Source organism: Primulina eburnea, chromosome 12 (assembly GCF_022965805.1).
Source record: "Primulina eburnea isolate SZY01 chromosome 12, ASM2296580v1, whole genome shotgun sequence".
NCBI lineage: Eukaryota > Viridiplantae > Streptophyta > Magnoliopsida > Lamiales > Gesneriaceae > Primulina > Primulina eburnea.
Genome location: NC_133112.1, coordinates 2,303,113 through 2,329,923, shown reverse-complemented (window position 1 = coordinate 2,329,923; position 26,811 = coordinate 2,303,113). Strand labels below are relative to the sequence as shown.

Here is a 26,811-nt window from a genome sequence, read left to right as displayed (position 1 = left end):
GTGTACTGTCATATTACCATTTCCGATAAAAATGAACTAAAATTACCAAAAATCAAAAAATATATGTGTAAAATTGAAATTTGATAGACAGGGAAAAATGCACTCATATCTAATAATTTTCTTGACCTTTAACTCAATTTATATGGCTTTTAATTTTTTTGATTAACAGATAGTAATAAATTTCATTTGTAATACACTACAAATTGAAATACTAGAGGAGGCTAAAACTTAAATTTGAATGCGAGGGCCTGAGGCAATGCTAGACTCCTGATATTCAAGGCATTAGGCATTAAACAAATAATTAGGTAAATAATTCTTTCCTAGTAATCAGATAATATTAGATTTCCACCTCAAGCCATAACTTAATTCGACAAGGAATAAAATAGCAAATTGCGTGATTTTTCCACGCATTTGGCCTCATCTAATTACGTACATTGTTTATCACGTATCTTATCTATTATATCAAAAAAAAAAAAAAATCAAAAAACATTAACACAAAGTCAATATAATTTGCTCGGAAAGTAAGAGGAATCTTTCGAAAAATGATTTCTTGTTTTACTTTTCTTTCCTACCTGCAGTTCTTGTTCAAAATGATGATGCGTGTCTATATATATATATATATATATATATATATATATATATATATATATAGCAATCAACACGTTTATTAAAAAAAAAACTCATTTTTTTGGCTCTCCAAGAAAGTTCCGACCAAAAACCTAGTCCCTTACCTATATATACCCACCAATTTACCCTTCTGTTATTGACCCTTCCTTGCTCATCCTTTAGAGAGAATTTTGTTCAATTTTAATTATTTATTTATTGGTTCAATTTTCTTTTTATTGATTAGACCCTTAATTGCCCAAAGCATTGTTGCATCGAGTTATGCCTACAACAAGATTTGTCATGTCGATTTCAAGATTTTGTTCGACATTCCATACTTCTAAACTTCTTTGTTCCCTTTGTAATTTATATGAACGTCAAACAATTTCTGGAACACCAAGTTTGGGATATCGGTATCTAAGCAACTACACGAGGTCGCAAAAGTATGATAGAAGGTACATTGTTTTAAGTAGTTAAAACAACATTGTTTTTTTTTTACATATCGGAATGTTAATGTTTGTGCGCATAATGTCTGCAATATAAGATGTCACTTTAATATTCTTACGACGAATAACAGACTTGTCAAATTGGGTCAGACCCGTCAGACCGGCCCGCCCCTATATAAAAAATTGAGTTGGTTGGGTTGATAAAAATTAGCATCTCGTTTGAGGGCCAAATTAGGGTAGAATTTTATATTTAGTAAGGAATGAGATTCTCCGTTCATTTGATGTCCTCTTCCTATTCCTAATTGCCTTTAGTTAATTGTATTAATACTAAACTTAACAATATACAGAACTTTAATAGAAGAAATTGACCAACAGCCACTTGCTAATGTAAGGAATCATACTTGAATCAAAACTTATATCCATCCTATTACACGTTTTTTTAAAACTAAAAAAATAATATATTAGCATCATCAACTAAAGTAGCAGAATTTTATATTAATATCATTTTATAATATTATCTATAAATAAATTTATACCCGGACCTGAAAAAAACTCAAACAACCCGACGGGAAAAAAATAATATTATTTTATAATATCATTTTACTGTGATATTGTTTAATATTAATATCATTTTATATTATTGTTTATTGTGATATAATATTAATATCATTTTACTGTGATGATGTTTTGCATTTTTTTTCTTAAAAAAAATAAGCAGGTCGGCTCGCTTAACCCGCGGCTCAAAGTGGGTTAGGCTAGGTTGACCATTAGAGGCTCGCCAAAATGGCGGGTGCCTCGCCCCGCCCCGCCCCGCCTCATTCCACCTAATGGCGGGTTGCGGCGGGTGACATGTCTAACGAAGAAGGACTAAAAGTGCGAAAAATTCTTATCCATTACGTTAAGACTAAATTTTGACAGTTCAAGAACCAAAACTCGAAATATGTTAGTTTATAGGACCATTCTGATAATGTTCACATTCTTTTAATTATCGTAACTAATATTGCACAAATTTTTGGTCTTTTCACGATCACTTTCCTTATTTTCATGATTTTCTTGCTTTCTTTCTCTTTTTACCAGGAATTTTTCTATGACGACTGGTGTTCCTGCGGATGCACCATCTCCACCACCTCCATCTTCATCAAATTTTTCGTGAGTACCACATGATCTACGTGTCATGTGTATCCAATAATTCAGTGGCAGAATAAAAACCTAATTCTTAAAACGAAATTCAATAATGCAGGAGTAATTGGATTCTTGGAATAGCGCTGTCAGTCGTTTTACCTTTGGGTGCCAATAAATGGGGACCCTTTCTAAAATTCAAAAGTAAGTTCCAATTCCAAGTATATTCCTTGATTTCTTTCTTGGAAAAATGATGTAAATTACTTCTTTAAAATAGAAACGGAACTTATACAAGAGATTATAACAAGTATTTCTCTTCTTCCAAATGTTCAGAGGAAGTCGATGACACTGTGGAAATTGTAGAAGAGATAGCAGAAGTAGTAGAAAAGGTGGCGGATGTCGTCGATAAATTGGCGGAGGACATCTCCGGTGACCTCTCGAACGGCGGAAAACTCAAGGAAGTGGTGGATATTGTGGAGGACGTGGCTGAAAAGACAGCCAAAGATGCTCATATAGTGGAAGACGCTATTAAAAAGGTAATCAAATCTTCTAATGCCAAGTGCGTGTCGTAAATTGGCTCGATATGATAAAATTTGAATCTTATTGATACGGACCGCATTTCTAGGTTTTATTTATTATTATTATTTTCAAATTAATATTTGTGGGGCATAAATAAATAATAAATTAGAAAAAGCAGAAAACGTGATGAAGTGATTAATGTGTATGTTAGGTAATTAAATATTGTTAATTACGACAATCAATTATAAAATAGCTTAGCCAACAAGATTAGTTAAGTAGTTAGATTAGATAGTAGCCTGATTCTTTTTTTAAATTTAAATTATGATTTTTTCCCTTTAATTATAATGCTTATAGTCGTATTTCTTCGCGTGTTCGTTTTTACGAAATTGCTAATGGTAGCATATATATATGAACGCAATTTCCAGTTTCAGGAAGGTGAAGGAGAGGTGGAATCCATTGTTCAAACTTTGGTTGGTTATCAGAAAGGGCATAAAAAAGAGGCGAAAAATGATGGATCGTGATATTAATTTGTGTAAATAAAAGCATAGAATATGTTTGTAACTATTTATTATTTGATGTATTCATGTATATCAAGTGTACGTATATATATTTGGTCTATGCAAACGATCATATTATGTCTGTCTCATAAAAAAATTTACAAAAATTTATAATTGATAGAATTATTTATTAAAAAATTTTATATTATCCACATTAATTACAAATATGTTTTGTATACCTGAACTATTATTTTTTAAAAAAATTAAATACACATATTATTCAAAAAATAACTACTTACAAATTCTCACAAAAATATTAAAAATATTTACAATATAATTGCTAAATTTTTTATATAAAAAATGACTTAATTACTCCAAAAATTATTTTGAAAAAATCAATTGCACAAACATATATATCACGTGACAAGGATTCTAATAAATAACAAATTTTAAATTTTTATTTCTCATTCAAATTTAAATTCATCAAAAAATATTTGTTATTTATTTTAATTATTTGATTTATTTCTCCAACTAATTAGTACTATATATATAATTTTGATGTTCAGCATTTTCAATTTTTAGTGTGTTACACAGAATTAAATATTTACACTAGGACTTTGCCCATAATTATCCAATTTCACAGGACACGCTAGTTAATTTAGAGCACAATATTATATCCTAAAGATATTTGTACACCGACCAACGTGCATTTCATTTTAAATTTCTTTTTAAAAAAAAACATTTTTATTCTCATCGAAAAAGAATATACATTATTATTTTTGAATTTCATCTAATAATTCGAATTTTTCGCAGGGACCACCAAAATAATTTCAAAAGCTGATTCAAAAATAATGCAATAATAATTTCAAAAGCAACCAAATGATCAAAATTCAAACGTCTAAATGCTACGTACCTAGATGATTTTAATATTACAGATAAAAAGAAAAAGGTAAACCCTGTCTAAAATTGAATAGTATCTTTGAAAAGTCTATGGTTCATTTTCCACCATTTGTTTATTATTTTCCACCACGCAACCTTAATTTTGGTCCTAGGCTTGAGGATATATAGTTGGAGTATTTGATTAAACTTTTCTTCAAAAAAAAAATCTGGGCATGCTCAAAAAATTTTATTTAAGATTTAGTCATTATGTTTACGAGAATCGAATACGCCTTGCCTGAATCGACGAAACCTAGAATCCAACCATATGTTAAACTCTATCTCAGGTCTCAAGTAATTGCAAGTTCTTCCAATCCTTTGTTACCAAACTTCACATTCAATCCCAAGCATGGATTCCAAAGTCTGGTTTTCAGAAACAATACCAAAAGGTATATTCTTTTCAATACTTTGTGCAGAAAATTTCTAGTCTTCTGATTATTGGGAATGAACCTTTTGAATTCAGGGAGTTGATAGTGCGTAGCAGCGTAGATTCGGGACCTCCGGCACCGTCTGGTTTTCCTCTCAATGCCTTGTGAGTACACTTCAATCCATCCATTGGTTCCAATTTCATAAAAGATGAAAATACATATACAGCATGTTTATATTGTTATCTATGTATCTAATTAATTGCCTACCAAGTGGTGCTTCTATATTTTTGATGCAGGAGCTGGGTTTTGGCTATAGCGATAGCCGCAGTTGTACCTTTTATCAATTACAAATGGGGACCATTGCTGAAAAGTAAGTAGAAAGAAAAACCAAATCAAGAGAGATTATAAATTTGTTCTTGAAATTTTTTCGTAATCGATGGACTTTTTATTGATCATATATAATCCATGCATGCCTGTTATTTTGCAAAAAAAAAAAAAAAATTGTTGTCATGTCTCGTTAATAATGAATTTGTTTTTTAGTCATTTCATTTGCATACTTTTCATTCATTTTGATAATGTTAAGGGTAAATTTGAATTTTTAGTATTGTAAGTTGCAGGTTTTTTTTTCATTTTTTGTTATTTTAACGGTGAATTTGGTCATATTAACGATGAAATTGCATATTTAGTCATGTTTTTCTTTATTTTTATGACTAAAAATACAAATATGTTAATATAACAAAAAAAAAAAACATGAAAGCTAAAAGACTTAAAATGCAAATGAACCATTAATATGAACAAAAATTAAAAAATACATGCAAGTTACATAACTAAATTTTTTTAAAAAAAAAAATTACTATTAACACGATAAAAATAAAAAAAAATTTCAAATTACATGATCCCTTAAAATACAATAAAAATGTTTATATATATACTTTGCAGATAAAATTGAAACGACGTTGAAGGTGACAGAGGATTTGGCGGAGGCAGTGAAAGAGGTGGCGGAGGTGGTGGAGAAGGTGGCTGAGGATGTGGCGGAGGATCTTCCCCAAGGTGGCAAATTAAGAGAGGCTGTGGATTTTGTAGAGAATTTGGCTGAAAGAGCTGCTAAGGATGCTGAAACAATTGACGATTTCATCGAAAAGGTATTACATAACTTTTTATCTTATATTTTTCACATTCAAATTACTGTTAGGTATTTCATAAACAAATCAATGTCTTGCTATATATGCAACCTTTAACAAACAGTCCTTAACCACACGTTTTTATCTATACTATATTTACTATATGATAAGACGTACATTCTCCCCTTAAAATAACTATTTTGGTCATTTAATGAAGGGGAACTAAAGAATTTTTTTTCATTCCATAAAAATTCTTGCAAGAATATAATTCAGTAAGTTATAATTATAAAAATAAATAAATAATTTTTTAATCGTAATCAAATTAACATTTTAAAAATAATTTATTAGGTTAAGAGTTTATGCACCTTGATTGTAATCGGCATGTAATTGCAGGTTGAAGAAGAGGAGAAAAAGACAGAATCGTTCATCGAATCTCTCAAATCTGTTGAATTCGAAAATTCGACAAAAGAATCTGATGAGAAGAAATTAATCATGGTTGAGCCCATTACATCAGATGAAGTACTCAAAAATCCTTCGAATGCAAGAATTGAATGACAAATAATTAAAATATTAATAATTTAATTATAATATTAGCATGTAATCCACTATATTTAAAGGCACATACTTCAATAGGACCATCCTCTCGGTAAGAATGTGCACCTGCGAAGACAAAAATCGTAAAAAATACTATTCTTAGTTTGCTTAATTGCTTTGAAGAAAGAATTCATGCCTTCAACAGTGTACTTGTAGGAAAATTCATGTGTTTAGGACTAGAAAAACAAGTATAAGCGAACATCTTATGATCGTTTGTCACAAAAATCAAGTGGATATATATTGTAGAGTTTAATATATCTTGTTAGGATTATTTTGTCCGACAGATATCGAAAATAATGAAAATATCAGAATAGATTGTAAAACTGTAAATTTGTGTTTTACCAGAATTAGATGTTACAACATCTCGGACAACATCTACATGCAGCGGAAAATTAATAACACAAATTCACTTTAAATAATTAGATGGACAAGATTAAATTTGCTCAAGTATTTATGACAAAAATTAATCACTAGAAAACCACAGTGTTTACACAAAAACCTAACACTGGTGATTATGACAAAAAATCAATTTCCTCAACAAGTTGAGAAAACAAATGCTTTCTAAGAACAAACAACCAGAATAAAACTAAAACAAGAAAGCAAAAACGTGTTGTCAAACAGTAGATCCAAGCGAAACAATCTTCAGCCAACGTCTGCACAGAAGTTGTCTTCGGATGCTTCCAACATTCAAGGCAACACTTGAAATCGGCCAGTCTTCAAAGCAGCAATGATGATAGTGATTTTCTCTGAACTTCTGATCGTGCAACGTATGCGTATTGCTTTTAGTAGAAGACGGCCACCTCCAACGTCCTAGGTTTTCATTTTTATAGATGAGAGTTTTATCTCATAAGGAAACCTATTAAGCAAGGTAAGTAAGAGTTTTATTAGGAATAAACTCTTTTTTAAACATTAAAATCATATCTTACCAATTTACTAAATCTTTTAATATCTCATTATCTAGGAAGGCAAAATCAAATCAAACATTTAATCAATCAAAACACTAAGGAAAATATATTAGAAAAATAATTAACTAGATTAATCGAAAACTTGGAAAACATTATTTCTCTTCATATCTTGATATTTATTTATATATATACAATAGAAGCGTAAGCACCCCAATTCCATTAATCAAATCTGAGTTTCATACTTCCCACAACCAACACACTCCTGTTCTCGTATTTCTTCCCGTTTCTATAATCACCAGAGTGCATCACATCGCTGGGAAAAGTTTCAAAACCCGGAAACTGAGGCACAAAACCCCACCATTCTCACCCGAGGCGACAACAAGAAACGCCGCAACATATTCCTCAGTCCTGTTCAAAAGCCTGTTTTCAGCCACAACGGTCCACTTCCCGGCGAAAGAAGCATACTCTACTTGACGATGTTACAGCGGAGCCACATTGTAATGACTGATATAGTCATCCAGGTACTGGATGAAACCGTGTTTGGGCAAGAACGTGGTTGCACCGGGAAGGAAGGGCGTACTTGGGAGTTAACAGAACTCCTTGGCTGAGTGAAGCTTCAGCCTGTCGTAAGCCCTTTTCTTCCACAGAGAATCGCAGCAGTCTTCTTTTTCTAAGACCATGTTAGGTATGTTTTTGAGGTTTAGTCATGCAGAGGTTACCAATCCTGCAGGACCTGCGCCTACGATCAATACTTTCAATCTTCATTGTTTACGTTTCAAACTGTATCCATTTTTTTTGGAGTATCTGTATTCTTGTTTAAACTTGTTTATTTTTTCTCCTCAACAAATAAAATAAAATTGCTTCTATTCATTAAAAAAAAAAGTGTTCTAAATAATTCATCTTTTAAATCAGATGATTGTCCAAAATTCTAACACTAGTAGTTTTTGCTCTATAAATTATTTAAAAAGTTATACAACTCACAAAAATATGGAGAAATTGTTTAAAAATACCTTCTTAAAAATAGTTACTATTTTGAACAAAAATGCTTTTTGTAAATGGAAAAAAAATGCAAAAATCCGAAAGTAAAAGATTAAATTACCAAAATATTGTCATGATTTTATTAATCATTTGAAATAAAACATATGATCAATTATTACTTTCCATGCACAAAATATTTCGATTAAATCATTACTTTCCATATACAATATTATTACTAGATTAATCCGATCAACAATATCAAGGCAAAAGAAAATATAATTGTACTGTGAATTTACTCTTATCTAATAATGTTTATTTACCATCAATAAGAATTAACTAACTAATTATATATTTGTCATCGGAAGCGTAAAATTAATTGTTGTTAATTATCATTGGAGAGGTTGCAATCAAACGAAAATTTTATATTACAAAAATATATTTTGAAATGATAATTTATCCTCAAAACACTCTAAATTTTCTTGGTTATACACATCGCTGCTCTTTCTTTCAGCCAAGAGAAATCCAGTGTTCTCACGCAACTTAATGAGCTAGGTGTGCAGCACGGTGCGTCTGAACAACACACGCACAATGCACTGACGTTAAGTTAAGACAGCCGCTTATAATCAGGGAATGGCGACCAGGGCATGTATGAAGAGCCGGAATGAGTCGCATAAGGCCTGTACAGCTGGAGGTGTAAGGGCGGTGCACTGGCTGATGTTCAGGTTTGTGAGGCCTTCTTCCTCGTCCCTGTTCTTTTTAACAGATGTCCAAGTCTCGTGCTTGTTTTTCACTCGCCTCTGTGCTAGAGAATACATCGCTTTATCGGTGATGTTCTGGCAGTAATACAAGCCCAGGGATCTTAGGTGAAGGCAGTTGTTTGCCAGTGCTATCACACTCTCGTCTGTATTCCATTACAAGATTAGCGTCACATACTCGCGACTTCAATTGAGTGACTGGGGGACATTTGTTACACTTTGGGGTAAAAACTAGATATGCAGATCGAGTTGTCGGGTTTTATACAATAAAACTCAAAATTAACTTCCAAAACTAATTGACCTTGATAGTCATGCTTGCACCAAATTAATAAACTCAAATTTGAACTTTAATTCGGGCCAACTCCAATCTCAAAATGATTCATTTTTTCAACTTCTAGATGAGACTGAAGTAGGCTTATATTATTGTACTTGAGCTATAGTGCAAATTCAAAACGATAATAATTCAATTCCATTCCACATGAAGCCTATACAAAATTGGTATTCTCAAAACGATTACTCGTTAAATCTCAAGTTCTTTTTGTTTAAGACGACGACTATGTCTACTCATCCCTCATTAGGTTTGTCTTAGTGTAAAAAAAAAAAAGCCAATGAAGTTATTTTCACACTCCAAACTAGTACCATCAGCTATGTTTAAGCAGTACCATAAATTTGCAGCACGTTACTTAACTTTAAACCCACAAAATATATTTCGACCTCGAATATTAACCTGACAACAACCTAAAGATCGAATAAGAGGAAAGTGTACCCGTTATTAGAACACATCCACACAAGTCAAGAGCTCTGAGGCCAGGGCAACCATAGGCTAAACTCTTTACCCCTTCATCACCAACACGATCACACCATCCAAGATTCAATGATTGCAAATTATTACAGTTGCATCCAATCGCCTGCACAAAATAGACACAAAGAATCCACGAGCATTTTACTCATCATAAGATGAGTGAGTACATGATTCTAAATTTATTGTACCTTCAAAGCCCTATCAGATGCTGCCTTCACACATCCACAAAGATTCAAGGCTTTCAACTTTTGGCAAAACCCAGATAAGTATCCCACAGCGGAATCACTAAAGGACGAACAACCACTTAAGTTTAGCTTTAAAAGATTTGGGCAACCATGAGCCAAGGCATACAATGATCTATCTGTAAGTCTAAAACTTTTACTGAGATCCAACTCTTGCAGGTCACTACAATATCGTGCGATAGTTTCAACAGCAGCATCTAGGAGCTGAGGCGAATCTTGCCAAAGGATTAGAACTTGGAGTTTGGTGAATTTGGGAACTAGTGATAACACAAGATTATTCATGTCTTTCTTGCACCTAAATAGGAACAAATCCAATTAGCAACTGGATATATTAGTTGTTCATAATCAAAACTACGACACTGTTCATGTTGTTCCTCTCTATAAAACGGAAATGAAATCCTCTGACTCTTAAAAGTTGATGAAAAATAGACCTTCATCTTTTCTATATATATGTGCACTAAAGTTCGAAATTAAATGCACAATTGGCAATCGCTCAAATTGACTATTCTAAAGGATAACGAGTCTTTATGTGAACTTCCCCGTTTTCTGCAGTGAAAAAAGAGAGGTGGTCGATTCTTTACCACTTCTCAATGCAATTATATATTTGGATGAACTTAAATCCATCCCCACAACTTCAAATAGCACTTGTTAACTGACAAAAACAAAAGAAAATGATATGTACCAATCTCCTAGCTCCACATAAATGCTCGGTGTAGAAGGGGTTATAAATTCTCCAGTTAAAAGATAACAGTAACAAACAAGTGTGATCTGATAATAGACTGTTGGCAAGTAATAGATTAAACAAAAATTTACAGTCAACAAACATGAACTAACAGAGAGGAACTCCATCTCTAATCTCACAATGGTCTGATAAATAATACGTAATTTATACAACTGTTAATTGGAATCAATCTCATAATATTAATGGGATTTTGAAACACGTCTCCGGTATAGAAATGCACAAAAATGTCACTAACATATTTATTTTCTACAGGCACAAATTATTCAAACCTCACAGACTCGGTAACAATTTTCCTACGCTCTTTTCTTGTTCCCCCATAATGAGACTCATTCAGCTCATATATGATGATATAACCAACTAAAGATGGTCAGATCGTTCCAACAAAGATATTAACTGTGATACTTCAGAAGAAACAACTCTAGATAAAAGATGATAAAAAAAACCCAGAAACACACACCATCCAATTCATGCACAGTCAAGAAAGCCTACAAAGTAAAAAATGTGATAACAAATCATAGCATAGAACAGAAAGTATCAGCTCGAAAACATATATACCAAGACAAGGAGAGATGAGTAAGGCCCCAAGAAATGGCATCCCTCCAGCCATGACAAACCCCAGATGCGACAATGACCATCTGATCGTCCACCATAGAAAGAATCCTCAGCAAAAGCTCCACTGGAATATCTTTCCACTCACTCATCTTTAAACCTTCACATGGACCACCCATTTCCCCATGAATGTCATCCTTTATACTCATACTTTCAAAAGCACCAAAAACCATCGGTATCCTCTGCCTTATTGCTCCTATTGACCGAAAGAAACGGAGGAGATAAATTTCGAATCAATATATGGAATGCATGAAAATCAATTACCAAGCAAAATACTAAAATAATTCAGCAGTTGTCAACAACATCCAGGGATTTCAAAAAAGGTTCCTCCTCCAAGAAATTCAACTCTTTCCGACTTTCCCACTTCTTTCTTGAAAATTATTTTGAAAGAATTAATCTTCTTTCTTTTGGAAGAAAAGAATCAATCTTTTTAATTTAACAAGAAAGGGGTGATCACAGATAACATGATCGTGATGAAAAAGATACTATTGTACGAAATAATTGAAACATTCCTAGTTCATAGTATTCGTGCGTGTGTTTTCACAGAGAATCATGATCGTACCTTAGAAATCGGCACCAGGCAGAGGAAATGGACCTTTTACCACACTGGGAATCGTGATACTTTGCGACGCGAGAGTGCCGCAAGGGAGAATTTCGGAGACAAATAATAATAAATAAATAAATAATACACGATTGTCAAAAGATTAAGAATAATGTAGCCCACGGTTTCCATACAAATATAGAGTCAGGGTCGGTGATGAAAAATTTGATTTTATTTATTTTATATTTTGACAAAAATTTGTATGAGACAGTCTCACATGTTGTATTTGGTGAGACAGATCTCTTATTTGGGTTATCAATGAAAAAATATTATTTTTTATGTTAAAAGTATTATTTTTTATTGTGAATATCGGTAAGATTGACCCGTCTCACAGATAAAGATTCTCGAGACCATCTTACAAGAGACATATTCTTATATTTTTTGTACGAACTTGTTATATGTAACTTGCTTATGATTTAACTGACTAAAGTTACATATAATTAATTTAATGCGATGTTTATTCGTTGTATACTGAAAAATAACATCTACGAATATGTCATAAAAAAAATAAGAGTGATGTGTATTATTAGTTAAAATCTCCCATTTAATAGAAAATTATACAAGCATGGAAATATAAATACATAATATCTTCCGTCCGAGTCTCTTCTTTGTTTTTTCTATAAAAAAAATTAAAATCTAATCATCCATTGATTCGATCATTTTTCTGACGTATAGTTTATTGGCGGAGTCTACAAATATAATTTTTGATGTTTTGTTATTTGTTCGAGTTTGATGATTAAATGCTCTTGAACCTTTTTTTTTAATTTTTTAAATATGAATAAAGTTTGCTTTTAATTTGATTGGGCCCCACAACATCATCTTTAATCCTTGATTTAAGACAATTTTTGACCTTTGACGTGATGAATTTTGCATTCTAGCGGAAGCGTGTTGCAAGACAAATGTGAGGAAAAAAGAAGACGCGATAGCTTTTACGTGTACGTTTAAATGTATATTATACATGTATTCTTTCTACGAGCAATTGAAATTAGTAAATATTATAACTAGGTCAAATCTTTCCGATGATAACTTATTGATTTACATTCAACTCATCGAAAAAAAGAAAAAAAATGTATATTTTGTCTGATATATTTGTCATTTTATGATTTTAGTCGTGTTTATTATCAAATTTCAAAATTAGTTGTGTATCTCTCGATTTTTTACAATTTCAATCATTTTTCATTTATTTGACATCCGAAACGTCAATGAGATACGTTAGATGTGTAGTTTGCGATGATGTCGTATTAGTTTCACTTAGGAAAATGGACTAAAATTTCAAAAAATAAAATAAAATAAACAAACAAACAAAGAAAGATAGTGAACAATTAACATATATATGATTTTTTTTAAAAAAAAAACAATAATTTTCCTAGGAAAAAAATAAACTGTTTGCAATTGATGGAATCTCCAATAATTCAATCATATTCCGAATTATAATAATTTTAGGCACGACTTTATGAGATGTACCATCAAAAGAAACACAAAACGAATGGACCAAAACGAAACCCCCGCAGTATAGCAACTTTTTTTTGTGAATAAACGAAGCCGTGCTGTGCCTTAAAGTAATGGCGTTTGTTAATGCATGCCTTTCTTTATATATAATAATATATAGTGGGTTAATTATATATCTTATTCTTATATCTTTCTTGTTGGAAAAAAAATTATAATATATATTTTAATCTCTCGATTATTCGTTGCATGGCGTTGTGGACTACCGCAGTTTGTTGATTATCTATTGTTGAGGATCGAAGTTGAGTTTAGAGAGGGGTGAATAAATTCTACTCGTTTTTCTTTCTGATGAGGTACTAAAATCCTGTTAAGGATAGTAGTTGATCTTGTACGAATACTTTCACCTGATTACAATAAAATGTGCGGAAGCAATCTGATGAAGTAGTTGAAAAACAATAAAACAGTAGGCAGCAGTTGTTTATGGAAGTTCGAAGATAAACTCTTCTACGTCTCCCCTTCTTCTGTTTCCAGAAGGTATAACTAAAAGACTTTGGATATTACAGTACAACACTTGTACACACCCACTTCAGAAGGACTTACACTTCAGCCTACTGAAACTTTTAGTTTCTCAACTCACAAAAATGCGAAACACAAAGTTCTGAAAAGACTCTTTTCATATTACAGACTCTTCTGATAAAGTATAAGTGCAGTAAAGATTGTGAAGAGTGTAAGAATTAGTAGCACAAGATGATCTACAAAAGATCAGATATAAGCTATGAAGCGTGTGCTACTTTTCTTTGTGTTGAACTTTTAATTGTTCAAGGAATTCTGATATTCGTCTGATAAGAGAGTAGCTTTGTTCCTTGAAAATGATATTATGCGAAGTGTCGTGTCGAACAAAGATTTGATCCAAGTATATATAATCGACTGAGTTCAACGTTCATAATCAGAGAAGTCTTCAGATAACTGATACAATCAGCTTTATTACCGAAACAAGTTCCTGCAGAAAAGCTATAAAACAATCAGTCTTGTTTTATACTTAATTGGGTAATATGCATTAAATGACTCCGTATAGTATTTAATGCTACAATTAATACTAGTACTAGGAACTCTTTAACGGTAACAATTAAGATAGCAACGTTAGAAAACGTTCTCTACTGTTTTTGAATTGTTATCCTTTTTCTACTGGTTTAGTTTTACTAGAACAGCAGCTACTGATAAGTTATTCTGTTGTACTGGTCTGCTGGTCTACTGGATTTAGTTATCATCGCCAAAATAAAATTCATGTCTAACAATTTCCCCCTTTGTGGTGATGTCAAAACCTAAACAGTAGAAAGTCGTTACGTAAAACAGATAATCATTTAAACAAACGGATAATGTTAATAACGCATTAAAGTAAACAAATCAATCGGTTCCAATGTCCCTGTAAATGATTTCTTCATTTTTAGGTTCTTGATCTCTTCTGTTAGAAGGTTCAGCCTCATCTTCTGTTTGCCTAACTCCTGCTTGATCTCCTCTATCTCCTCTATCTTCCCCCTTTTTGGCATCAGCGGCCACCACATGAGTAAAGAGATCATTCAGTCTACCGGAAATATTTTGAATGCCATCAGTCAGCATCTCCAGATACGGGGTCTGAAAAGAGATGCGATTATCTAATGTAGTGATAGATTGATTTTGAGAGTCAATCTTGGCATCCAATTGTTCCACAGAAGTAGAGAGTGATCGAAAAAGATCATCATGCTCAGTGATTCGAGTTAGTATATCATTTTGAGCAAGCATGATGGTGCCGTGAGTCCTTGATATAGCTTGTCTAAAAACGGAGGTTTCAGCATACATCTTGTCCGTGGTCTCCTTAGTGAGATAGATGTATTTCCCCATTCGCTCTCGGAAAGATTTAGCACCACTGAATTCCTCGAGGTTTTCACAAGATATACGTTTCACTAAATCAGAGACGTTATTGAGTTCGGTTTGTAGAAACCGAATCTGATGTTCCAGGTCAAAGGTATCTGATTCCGGGGAGGGAGTTCATGCAAGAATGCGTTGTTTGATCTCAGAAAGACGAGAATTCGTCGTAGTCATAACAGGGAGGGAGACAGTCAACGCAGTAGAAACAGGAGGAGCATCCATCAATGCAGTAGAAGGAGCAAGGTCTGCTGTGCTCTCTGCTGGAATTGCAGAAATAGTAGGTTCAACAGCAACCAGAGGAAGAGTAATATCTTCAGTAGGAATGGCCAAGTCAGAGGCCAAAGCTTCTTCCACCTGTGAAACTGAAGATGCTTCAATAGAAAGTGCTGAAGGCTGTTCCAGAAGAATGTTCATTTCTGCTTGATGTGCAGCAGAAAACAACTCTAAATTCGGCAGTAAGGAAGTAGCATCTGGTTCTGCTAATTGTTGCCCTGGGGTAGGAGAATCAGAAGGGGGCAAGGAAATAGCCGGTGCTGCTTCCAAAGTGGTAGAGACAGTAGGGACAATCGATTCAATGACTTCCTCAACTGAAGCCAGTTCATGTACGGACAAAAGTGATGAGGACTGAATGGGCCTAGTCGGAGATGCAGGAGTACTAAGAACATCAGCCTTTGGGGAGGCTGTAGTCCTTTCCTCAACTATCTGATTCTGTTGAAAGATCGGGACAAGGCCAACGTGATAAACAGTAGGCTCTCCAAAGCCTTGTTCTTGAGCAAGAAGTTGCTCACTCATCTGCTTTAATCTGTCAGATAGAATCAAAATAACATTTTGATCCTGAACAGCAGTAGGAACGGCAGGATCAAAATTCGATTGAAGAACTTTCAGAACTGATTCTAATTTCTGACATTTCAGCTGATCGAGGATGAAGTTCCTTCTGCGCAAGGCCTCGATGACATTTTCTGTTTTTGCCAGCTGAAAAATTCTCTTTTCCGCATTCATCATTTTGCCATAAGCCCCTTTTGTTTTGAAGTAAGCAAAGGAATGAAACAAACGGACAGTATGACATTCATCAAAGAAATTCATGTTATCGTTTGCAGAGGTCTCAATCTCGGCTAGATGAAGATCAACGCCGGTGGTGACAGTGGTTTTGTGACCAAAAATAGGTGGTTATTCAACCATTTTCCCTTTGCCTTTGTCAGAAGATGAGATATGTGCAATAGGTCGGAAAGCAGAAGACCCGCTTGCTGGTTCCCGAATAACGATTCCAGATGTTGGCTTAAAAGCAGTAGCAGTAGAAGGTGCTGAAACAGACGCAGTAGCATGTGCAGTCGAAGAAGCAGTTGATCGAGCAGAAGGAACCGCTTCTGGAAAGACCTGACGAATAGGTACTTTCTCAATTTCAGACAGTGCTGCTGTCTTTTTGATCTTGAGAATGGTGCGCGGTTTCTTCTTGGCTGGGGTTGGCACTGCTGGTTGAACAGCAGCAGCAGACTCTTCTGATGCTGTTTTATCGGAATCCGTCGAAATAATCAATCGTTTCTTTGAAATTTTCTTTTGAGGTTTGGGAGCCTCAGAAGCAGTTTCCCCAATTTCCTTCTTCATCGCAACAAACTCCGCCACGGTTGGCTTAGGCCTTAGAGCCAAAACATTTGCTGCATCAATCATGGTAACGGAAGTAGCATCGAGATCACTGGTAGATGCGAAACCAGCATCCTTAAGCAAAACAATGATCTGAACCGCGAAACCAGAACTTCTCCTGACAACCATATCCTTCATAATTCTGAAAATAAAATGACTCCAGTCCACCTTAATCCCCTTAGAGATTGCAGTCATTACTTGAACTTTCTCCTTCGTCAACTTGTCGAAGGTGCCAGCCTTGATCAAGATAGCTTTAGCCACAATATCGGCTAGAATCTGATACTCTATTTTGAGCAGTTTCTTTTGACAGGAAGGAGACAATTCTTCTCCAGATGTGGAGAAAGAGCTGAGTGCAACAGACATATCTGTCTTGGAAATATCGGAGAGTTCAGACGTACCCGAAAGTGGAAGGAGGAAGGTTGCTCCTAGGTGTGCGGCGTCAATGGAGATAGAAGCATCTCCTTGAGTATGAACAATCCTTTCTTCATGCACTGTTTCTTTAGCGTAAAATTCCAGGAGAGCATTTTTGTAGATAACTGCTGGTGCTTCCAGGAATTTCCGGAGTCCCGATTTCTCAATATCCTGAAACATTTTCAAGAGATTCTCATCCTTGATGTTGAGAACGGAAGCAAAGTTAACTTGATAAGCATTAAGAATGTATGCTCCAGCCATTTCTGTATGCAGATGAGATCAGAAAGATTTTGCAGTAGTTAATTGAAGATATAGAGAAAGCAGTAGCTGAGTAGCGATAGTTATGAAACAGTAAAGGTGAAAATGTGAAATATGAAATAGATATACAGCCGTCAAATAAACATAAAGACACGTGTCAGTATGTTCTTGGTTGAGTGTTTGAAAAGTTTTGCAGAAACTGTCAGAAAGACGAATGATTTTCAAAATTTTGAAAAAGAGCGGGCTGTCCAGACGGTTACTAAAGGAATTCAGAAAAAGATTTGTCATTTTATGATAATGTCTGCTGGAAGTTTCAGGGTGCTGAAATATGCGAGCACTTTGTCAAAACCAGCAGACTTATAGTTTTATCGAAAAGACAAACATCCTATCTGTTTTCTGAAAAGGTGTCAAACTCTTAGTCTGACTAAGATACTGTTCCCCCTCGGTAAATGCAATTAATAAATGGTCATAATTGCGACAAGTGACTCTTGGCCATCTCTCAATCTGAGCCGTTGAAAATGAACAGTCGCAATCTTACGATTCACAAGAGTCTTTGTTCTCTCTATAAATACCTGCAAAGCTTGAACGAAATTAAACAAAAACAATGAAAACTCAAGTAAAAAGAGAGTTAGAGTTTGATTCAGGAGATGAAGCAAAATTGTCCAGAGAGAAGTTTGAGGGTATCATAAATTTCGTAATGATCCTTGAAATACACTCCTGGAGTTGTAGTTTCCACAGTCAAGCAGATCTTTTGCTTCGATTGAGTTTGAAATGTAGCATCGATTTCTTCCAGAAGCATGCTAATGCAATAAGAGAGTGCTGGTGGATTGATGATGCTGAAATCCTCTCTGATGCCCTATAAGGCATCTAAAAATTACATTAGTGCTGGCAAGACCTAAGCTTGCTAGATTCTTTCTAGGCCTTTCTTTTCGAAGAAGACCATCTTTTTCCTGTTGAAGTACTTTGCAAGCAAATATCAGAGAGCTCCTAGAAGACAAACGCTACAAGTAACGCTACTGGTTAAATAGCAAAGAAGATCTACTGTTTTTACTTTTGTATCGTGTAATGTACTGAAATGGTTTCTAATAAAATTCCAGTTTACGTATCTGACTTATCTCTTCTGCTTTTCTGCAAATATCTTACTGTTAGTTCAATACGATAAATAAGCGAGTAAGAATAAAAGTTAACTAAGTTAACAGAAAATAATCAAGTTAAATCTATCAAACCAAGAGAATTACGAAAGTAAGAAAACTTATTTTCTGGTAAGGGTTTCGTGAAGATATCTGATGTTTGTTGATCAGTAGAAACATATTCCAGACGAATGTTCTTCTTCTGCACATGATCTCTAATAAAGTGATGTCTGATGTCTATGTGCTTCGTTCTGGAATGAAGTACTGGATTTTGTGTGATTGCAATTGCACTGGTATTGTCACAGAATATAGGTGATTCGGAGGCTTGAATCCCATAGTCTCTTAACTGTTGTTGAATCCACAGTATCTGAGAGCAGCAGTTTCCAGCAGCCAGATATTTTGCTTCTGCAGTAGATGTGGCTATGGAAGTCGGTTTCTTGCTAAACCAAGATATCAGCCTATCACCAAGAAATTGACAAAACCCACTTGTGCTTTTCCGGTCTAGTTTGCAACCTGCATAATCAGCATCTGAATATCCAATAAGATTTAACGATGAATCATTGGGATACCATAAGCCGATGTTTTGAGTTCCTTTCAAGTACTTCAAAATACGTTTAGCAGCAATATAATGAGATTGTTTGGGGTTGGATTGAAATCTAGCACAAATGCAAACAGCAAACATGATATCTGGTCTACTGGCAGTTAAATGTAATAAAGAACCAATAAGACCTCGATAATGAGTTACCTCTACTGGAATACCACTTTCATCTTTATCAAGCTTAATAGATGAGCTCATTGGAGTAGAAGCAGCAGAGCATGCTTCCATTCCGAACTTTTTCAGAAGCTCCTTGGTGTACTTGGCTTGATTTATAAAGATTTCAGTCTCTGATTGCTTAATCTGTAATCCTAGGAAGAATGTTAATTCTCCCATCATACTCATTTCAAATTTATCCTGCATCAATTTTCCAAACTCTGCACATAATTTGGGGTTAGTTGACCCAAAAATAATATCATCAACATAGATTTGTACTAAAAGAATGTGCTTATCTTTGACTAAAGTAAATAGAGTTTTATCTACTGCTCCGATGGTAAAATCATGATCAATAAGAAATTGTGATATAGTGTCATACCAGGCTCTAGGTGCCTGTTTTAGACCATATAATGCTTTGTGTAATTTAAACACATGATGCGGAGAAAAATGATCGATAAAACCTGGAGGTTGTTCGACGTATACTTCTTCTTGTAAAAGACCATTTAGAAAAGCACTTTTCACATCCATTTGATATACTTTGAAATTCTTGAAAGCAGCAAAGGCTAAGAATATTCTGATTGCTTCGAGCCTTGCTACTGGTGCATAAGTCTCATCAAAGTCTATGTCTTCTTCTTGTCTAAAGCCTTGAGCTACCAATCTAGCTTTATTTCTCACCACTGTGCCTTCTTCATTGAGTTTGTTTCTGAATACCCACCGAGTTCCAATGATAGCTTGATGAGATGGTCTAGGTACTAGAAACCAAACTTCATTACGTTTGAATTGATTCAGCTCTTCTTGCATGGCTTCAATCCAACTAGGATCCAGAAGAGCTTCTTCAATCTTATTTGGTTCATCCTGAGATATAAAAGCAGCATGCATGTATTCATTAAGCATTTGCCTTCTGGTTCTTAACGGCGCTGCTGGATTACTAATAACCAATGATGGAGGATGAGATTTTCTCCAGATAAACGGATTTGAATGGGCATCTTCCTGATTTGATATGTTAAGATTGTCTTCTACAGAACCAGTAATAGGTTCTTGAACATCTTCTGCTGGTATTGGTAGATCCAAGTTCTGTACTTCTGGTTCCACTATTGGTGTGTATGGTTCTGGATTTTGAAGATCCTTGATGTTTGCTTCTTCATCATCTTCACTGTCGATTTCCAAGTGAATCCTGTCTAACCTGTTACTTAAATCAGATATGTTAGAAATTTCAGCACTGCTGTCTTCATCGAAGACAACATGAATCGATTCTTCAACATTAAGAGTTCTATTGTTGAAGATTCTAAAAGCTCTGGTTACAGCAGAGTAACCAAGAAATATTCCAGCATATGATTTTGAGTCAAATGCCGTCAAATGATTTTTGTCATTATTTAGTACAAAACATTTGCAACCAAACACATGAAAATAAGATACATTGGGCTTCTTCCCTTTCCATATTTCATACGGAGTCTGGTTTTGTCTCTTGTTGACCATAGATCTATTTTGCGTGTAACAAGCAGTATTGATAGCTTCAGCCCAGAAGTGCTGAGAAATGTCTGCATCTGCTAGCATTGTTCTAGCTGCTTCTTTTAGAGTTCTATTTCTCCTCTCAGCTACTCCATTTTGTTGAGGAGTTCTGGCAGCTGAAAATTCATGATGAATCCCCTGCTCATTCTGATATAACTCAAGATATTTGTTAGTGAATTCAGTGCCCTGATCACTTCTGATTTTAATGATGGAAGTAGATTTTTCATTTTGAATCCTTTTCAGAAGCTTGATCAAGAGACTACTGGTTTGATCTTTTCCTGCGAGAAAGATTACCCAAGTGAATCTAGAAAAATCATCAATAACAACAAGAGTATATTTCATTCCCCCTAAGCTCATGATGGGGATAGGACCAAATAGATCCATATGCAGTAGTTCCAGACATCTTGAAGTTGATTTGCTATCTTTGGCCTTGAAACTGGATCTTATCTGTTTCCCAAGCTGACAAGCAGAACAAACATGATTTTTAACGAAATTAAAGTCAGGTAATCCATCAACTATATTCTGCTTCTTGAGATAATTGATTGACTTGAAATTCAGATGATTCAATTTCTTGTGCCATAGCCAGTGTTTATTGCTAAGAGAAGCAACTAAGCATGTAGGAGTATTGACATGATTTGAGTTCCAAGAGACTCTGTAAATATTGCCTTATCTTTTTCCGGTTAACACAGTAGTTTCAGTAGAATCTCTGACTATACATGAATGCTTTTGAAAAGTCACAGAATACCCATTGTCACATAGTTGACTTATGCTGATTAGATTGTAACAAAGATTGTCAACTAATAACACATCGTTAATAGTTATATTACCATGGATAATCTTACCCTTACCCATGGTTTTACCTTTTGAGTTGTCTCCAAAAGTTATCTTTGGTCCAGTACAGCTCACTATTTCGGAAAGTAGGTTTCTTTGTCCAATCATGTGTCTGGAACATCCACTGTCCAGATACCATGTAGAGTTACTGATTTCTGCTTCCTTCTGATGTTCCTGCAAACACAAATTTTAGTATCTGGTACCCAAATCTATTTGGGTCCAAGCCTTATCAGTCCTTTGGGAACCCACATTTGCACAATTCTTGGTGACTTTGTACTTCGGGTATCCAAAGATGTGTGTGCAACAGAAGGTCTGTTATTTCTAACAGTATGCATGCCAAATTGTTGTTCTTCCCTTCTGTTTCTGTTTTCCAGTCTGTATCTCTTCTGGACAGGTTTAGAGTTGTAGTACTGGTAGTTTTTAACCTTCATAGGATGTTGTCTTCCAGAGTTGAATTCTTTTCTGAATCTAGAACTCTGGTCAACTTTTTCCTTAGGTTTAACGTAACCCAGACCATAGTGCATTCTTCTGTTCGTCAGATTTACATTCCTTTCAACTGAAGCAGTAGGTACTTCTGGTTCCTGTACCATACTGGATTTCACAAAGTAAATGTATTTCCCTTTGTACATATCCAGTGTTGGCTTAGTATTTGTTTCAGAAGTGCCTTCATTATTACAAAAACCAAGACCACTCCTATCTCCTGACTGTTTTTGTAATTCTTGCATCTTTTCCAATGAAACAGAAGACTTGTTCCAAGCAATTACCAGTAGCGACAACTTCTGGTTTTCAGAAAGTACCTTCTAGTAATCTGCTTTGGCTCTTTCATTCTCAGTTATTAATTTACTCATCTTAACTTGTAAATCATTGCAGCTTTCTACTTGCAAGCAAGTTAACTTACTGTTCTGATTCTTTAAGTTCTGATTGTCAATCTTAACTTCTTCAAACGATTGAGAAAGTCTAGAATACTCTTTTACTATTTCATGCAGTGCATCAATCAAGTCATTTCGTGTAAATTCATTAGAGTCAAAATCAAATACCTCTCCAGATGTCGAGGTTGAGTCATTGTCTGCCATTAGACATTTGACTTCTTCTGCATCACTGTCACTGGAATGACTTTCTGAGTCAGATGACTCAGAACTAGAGTCCGCCCACTTAGATTTGCTTTCTTCGGCAATCATCGCTTTTCGATCTCTTCTGGACTTTTTGTCATTCCTCTTGTGATCCTTTCTCTTTTGGTCATCCTTCTTTGGTTTAGGACAATCAGGAATGAAGTGACCTATCTTTCCACAGTTAAAGCATCCCATATCACCAGATGGTGAATCTTTCTTGAAATTGCGATTGGGACCCTGATAGGTTCGATGGTTCTTCTTTATGAACCTGGAGAATTTCTTTACAAATAAGGACATAGCATCACTACTGATTTGTTCAGCAGTCTTCTCCATTGTATTGTCAATGATCACAGCAGGTAATGCCTGAGGTACAACTGCAGCAGCAGTAGAAAAGGTAGAGGCAGTAGCAGTAAAAGCAGTAGCAGTAGCAGCAAGAGCCTTGGTGGGTAGGCTTGAAGGCTCTTCTCCACTCTCACTTCCAATTCGAACTCGTAGGCCTTTAGATCTGCAAATAAGTCGTGCAGTTCCAATTTGTTCAAGTCTTTGGACACTCTCATAGCCATTGTTTTAACATCTCATTCTCTGGGTAAGGCTCTCATCACCTTGATGGCTATTTCTCTGTTGTTATGCTCTTTACCCAGAGCAGCTAGCTCATTGACCAAGCTACTGAATCTTTCATCAAACTCATTTAGAGTTTCACCAGCTCTCATTTTCAGATTTTCAAACTTCTGCATTGCTACAGACAGTTTATTTTCTTTCGTTTGCTCATTTCCTTCACATATCTGGATGAGCTTTTCCCAAATATCCTTTGCAGTAGAACACATTTTAATCTTGCTGAAAGTGTTCTTGTCGAGAGTTTTATACAATATATCCTTTGCCACATTATCAAGATTGGCCTTTTTCTTATCTTCACTGGTCCATTCACTTCTTGATTTTTCGACCATCTGTGGTGCACCGTCAGTAACAGCAACAGCTGTGTTAGGCTTTAAGATTTTCAGTGGACCATCTGTGATGACATACCACATGTCATCATCTTGTGCTGCAAGATGAGCTTGCATTCTTATCTTCCAGTCGTCAAAATCTTCCTTGGAGAACATAGGGATCTTGCTAAAGTGTGCCATTTGTTGTAGTTTTTCACAAACAAGAATAACCTGCTCTGATACCAATTGTTGAAGATCGAAGTTGAGTTTAGAGGGGGGTGAATAAACTCTACTCGTTTTTCGTTCTGATGAGGTACTAAAATCATATTAAGGATAGTAGTTGATCTTGTACGAATACTTTCACCTGATTACAATAAAATGTGCGGAAGCAATCTGATGAAGTAGTTGAAAAACAATAAAACAGTAGGCAGCAGTTGTTTATGGAAGTTCGAAGATAAACTCTTCTACGTCTCCCCTTCTTCTGTTTCCAGAAGGTATAACTAAAAGACTTTGGATATTACAGTACAACACTTGTACACACCCACTTCAAAAGGACTTACACTTCAGCCGACTGAAACTTTTAGTTTCTCAACTCACAAAAATGCGAAACACAAAGTTCTGAAAAGACTCTTTTCAGATTACAGACTTTTCTGATAAAGTATAAGTGCAGTAAAGATCTTGAAGAGTGTAAGAATTAGTAGCACAAGATTATCTACAAAAGATCAGATATAAACTATGAAGCATGTGCTACTTTTCTTTGTGTTGAACTTTTAAATGTTCAAGGAATTCTGATATTCGTCTGATAAGAGAGTAGCTTTGTTCCTTGAAAATGATATTATGCGAAGTGTCGTGTCGAACAAGGATTTGATCCAAGTATATATAATCGACTGAGTTCAACGTTCATAATCAGAGAAGTCTTCAGATAACTGATACAATCAGCTTTATTACCGAAACAAGTTCCTGCAGAAAAGCTATAAAACAATCAGTCTTGTTTTATACTTAATTGGGTAATATGCATTAAATGACTCCGTATAGTATTTAATGCTGCAATTAATACTAGTACTAGGAACTCTTTAACTGTAACAATTAAGATAGCAACGTTAGAAAACGTTCTCTACTGTTTTTGAATTGTTATCCCTTTTCTACTGGTTTAGTTTTACTAGAACAGCAGCTACTGATAAGTTATTCTGTTGTACTGGTCTGCTGGTCTGCTAGTTTTAATTATCATCGCCACAATAAAATTCATGTCTTACATCTATGGTTGTATGCGAGGAACAACAGCCAAAATGGTCGATTGTGGGTCCAAAACAGGCTAAGCATTGTCGATTATTTCATATGGTACTGGTGCAGTGGTGCTGTCTTTTACTATTATTATTACAGTGTCCTATATGGAACCAACCCATTAAATCTTTATAACATGTTTCAAGCTCTGTTGTATCTTTGCCTGCTTCTAGTCCAGATGCATTGGAAATCTATAATTACACTGATAAAGCAACAGATTCTCAATATAAATTATGTTTATTTGCCCTCTCGACTCTTCCTTTTTTTTATTCTTATTCTTGCATCATACACAGTTCCTCAATAGTTTGAAGTTTTGGTTTATTTTGTAAAAATGAAATAAGAATTTTTCTTGGGACAGAACGAGCCAATATTGACTTGGTTCTAACCATTTGCATGTTTCTTTGGAAAATTCATTCCACGTATGAAATGATGAACTAGACAAATCAGGGTGATGATTACGTGATAAATTCTTGATTTCGATTTTCCACGCAACATCTTTGTTTTTATTCCATATTTTGATTCAACAATTTATGAGAACAAAATTATCAGATTTGGGTGGACACACAATATGAGTAGATAGATGATCCTTCGGTACTTCTAACTAGTGAATTTTTGGGGTAGTCACCTGGATCACAAACAAATTAGAAACATCGAATTATTATGTGAAACCTTCCGACGCTCAAGTCGGCAATCACCTCAACAAATTTGATAAAAATAAAAAACTATAGATTGAGAGTGTAATTTAAACATGAAGATGATTATGCATTTCAAAAGAAAATGAAGATTATTATTTATTTATTGATTTTCAAAATGGATCATGGGCTTGAAGGTGTTGACTCATTTTTGGGATTAATGACATTCACTAATTATATGGTCTTTCATTCGTTAATTGTATTAATTATAAATTTCACAATTAACTTTAACTTAATTGAATTAATTATTATAAAATGAGTTATTACCTATCAAGACGAATTCTGATGGCTCACCTTTTCCTTCTCCTTTTCCTTCACTGGAAATTGTGTAGATTGAGATGTGAATCATATCTTGAATATGTCTATCCTAATCGTCAAATTAAATTGAAAATTAATAATTCCGGTACAACGAAAAATTAAGTTATAAAAAAAAATAACTTGAAAGAAAATAATTACTTTGGCAAAAACTTGTGTGAGACAGATTCATGGGTCGTATTTTGTGAGATGGATCTCTTATTTGGGTCATCCATTAAAAAATATTACTTTTTATGCTAGAGATTACTTTTTATTATGAATATCAGTACGGTTGATCCGTCTCACAGATAAAGATTTGTGAAACCGTCTCATAAGAGACCTATTCAATTAATTTTATGAGGATATGATAGAAATCTTTATTACAAGTTTCTTTGATGTCTTCTTAATCGCTATTTACTGTTTAATCTTCTTCTTCTTCTTAAGAAAATCGTAGTGTTCAAGAAGAAGAAGAAATGGGCAAAATTAGAAATTGTGTAATGGAATATTTAAAATGGAATGGAAAAAAAAAAAACCATTGGCAAGTAAGCCAGTAGGGTTATGAAAGATGAATATTAGTCTAATAAAAATATATATAAAAAAGAGATAACTAAGCTAGGGTAAAATTGTTTGCCAAGACAATAAGCATACAAAAGGAGTTCAAAAATCAATTTTTGGAGCATGAATAACACTCTACTTAATTGTATGTTAATAATTCTTATAACTCCAATTTTGTTTTATTTATATAATCTTTCCCGAAACTGCGGTTGATGCCCGAATGGAGCCAATTGCCTCATCCAAA

General features: G+C 34.4%; 2 protein-coding genes and 1 pseudogene across 2 annotated transcripts; 2 read left to right on the top strand and 1 right to left on the bottom strand.

Annotated features, from left to right (window-relative positions):
* Positions 1 to 750: 750 nt before the first annotated feature.
* LOC140807646 (uncharacterized) lies at positions 751 to 3,292 on the top strand. Its single transcript, XM_073164589.1, has 5 exons — positions 751 to 1,058; positions 2,127 to 2,198; positions 2,290 to 2,372; positions 2,502 to 2,704; positions 3,113 to 3,292. Exons 1-5 carry the CDS (start codon positions 886 to 888, stop codon positions 3,206 to 3,208), a joined length of 627 nt encoding a protein of 208 aa, XP_073020690.1. The 5' UTR covers positions 751 to 885; the 3' UTR covers positions 3,209 to 3,292.
* A 943-nt stretch (positions 3,293 to 4,235) lies between these two features.
* Positions 4,236 to 6,206, top strand: LOC140808263 (uncharacterized). Its single transcript, XM_073165335.1, has 5 exons — positions 4,236 to 4,509; positions 4,584 to 4,652; positions 4,785 to 4,858; positions 5,428 to 5,630; positions 6,003 to 6,206. The coding sequence occupies exons 1-5, from the start codon at positions 4,331 to 4,333 to the stop codon at positions 6,162 to 6,164; spliced, it is 687 nt and encodes a 228-aa protein (XP_073021436.1). The 5' UTR covers positions 4,236 to 4,330; the 3' UTR covers positions 6,165 to 6,206.
* Positions 6,207 to 8,453: 2,247 nt separating this feature from the next.
* LOC140807619 (F-box protein SKP2A-like) lies at positions 8,454 to 11,761 on the bottom strand (annotated as a pseudogene).
* Between the last annotated feature and the right edge of the window lie 15,050 nt (positions 11,762 to 26,811).

Excerpts from the sequence above, each read along its gene's own strand:
- LOC140807646 (XM_073164589.1), top strand. The coding sequence starts at position 886 with ATGCCTACAACAAGATTTGTCATGTCGATTTCAAGATTTTGTTCGACA. Across the intron at positions 2,199-2,289 it reads CCATCTTCATCAAATTTTTC|GAGTAATTGGATTCTTGGAA; the intron begins GTGAGTACCACA and ends TCAATAATGCAG. Across the intron at positions 2,373-2,501 it reads ACCCTTTCTAAAATTCAAAA|AGGAAGTCGATGACACTGTG; the intron begins GTAAGTTCCAAT and ends CCAAATGTTCAG.
- LOC140808263 (XM_073165335.1), top strand. The coding sequence starts at position 4,331 with ATGTTTACGAGAATCGAATACGCCTTGCCTGAATCGACGAAACCTAGA. Across the intron at positions 4,510-4,583 it reads TTCAGAAACAATACCAAAAG|GGAGTTGATAGTGCGTAGCA; the intron begins GTATATTCTTTT and ends TTTTGAATTCAG. Across the intron at positions 4,859-5,427 it reads ATGGGGACCATTGCTGAAAA|ATAAAATTGAAACGACGTTG; the intron begins GTAAGTAGAAAG and ends TATACTTTGCAG.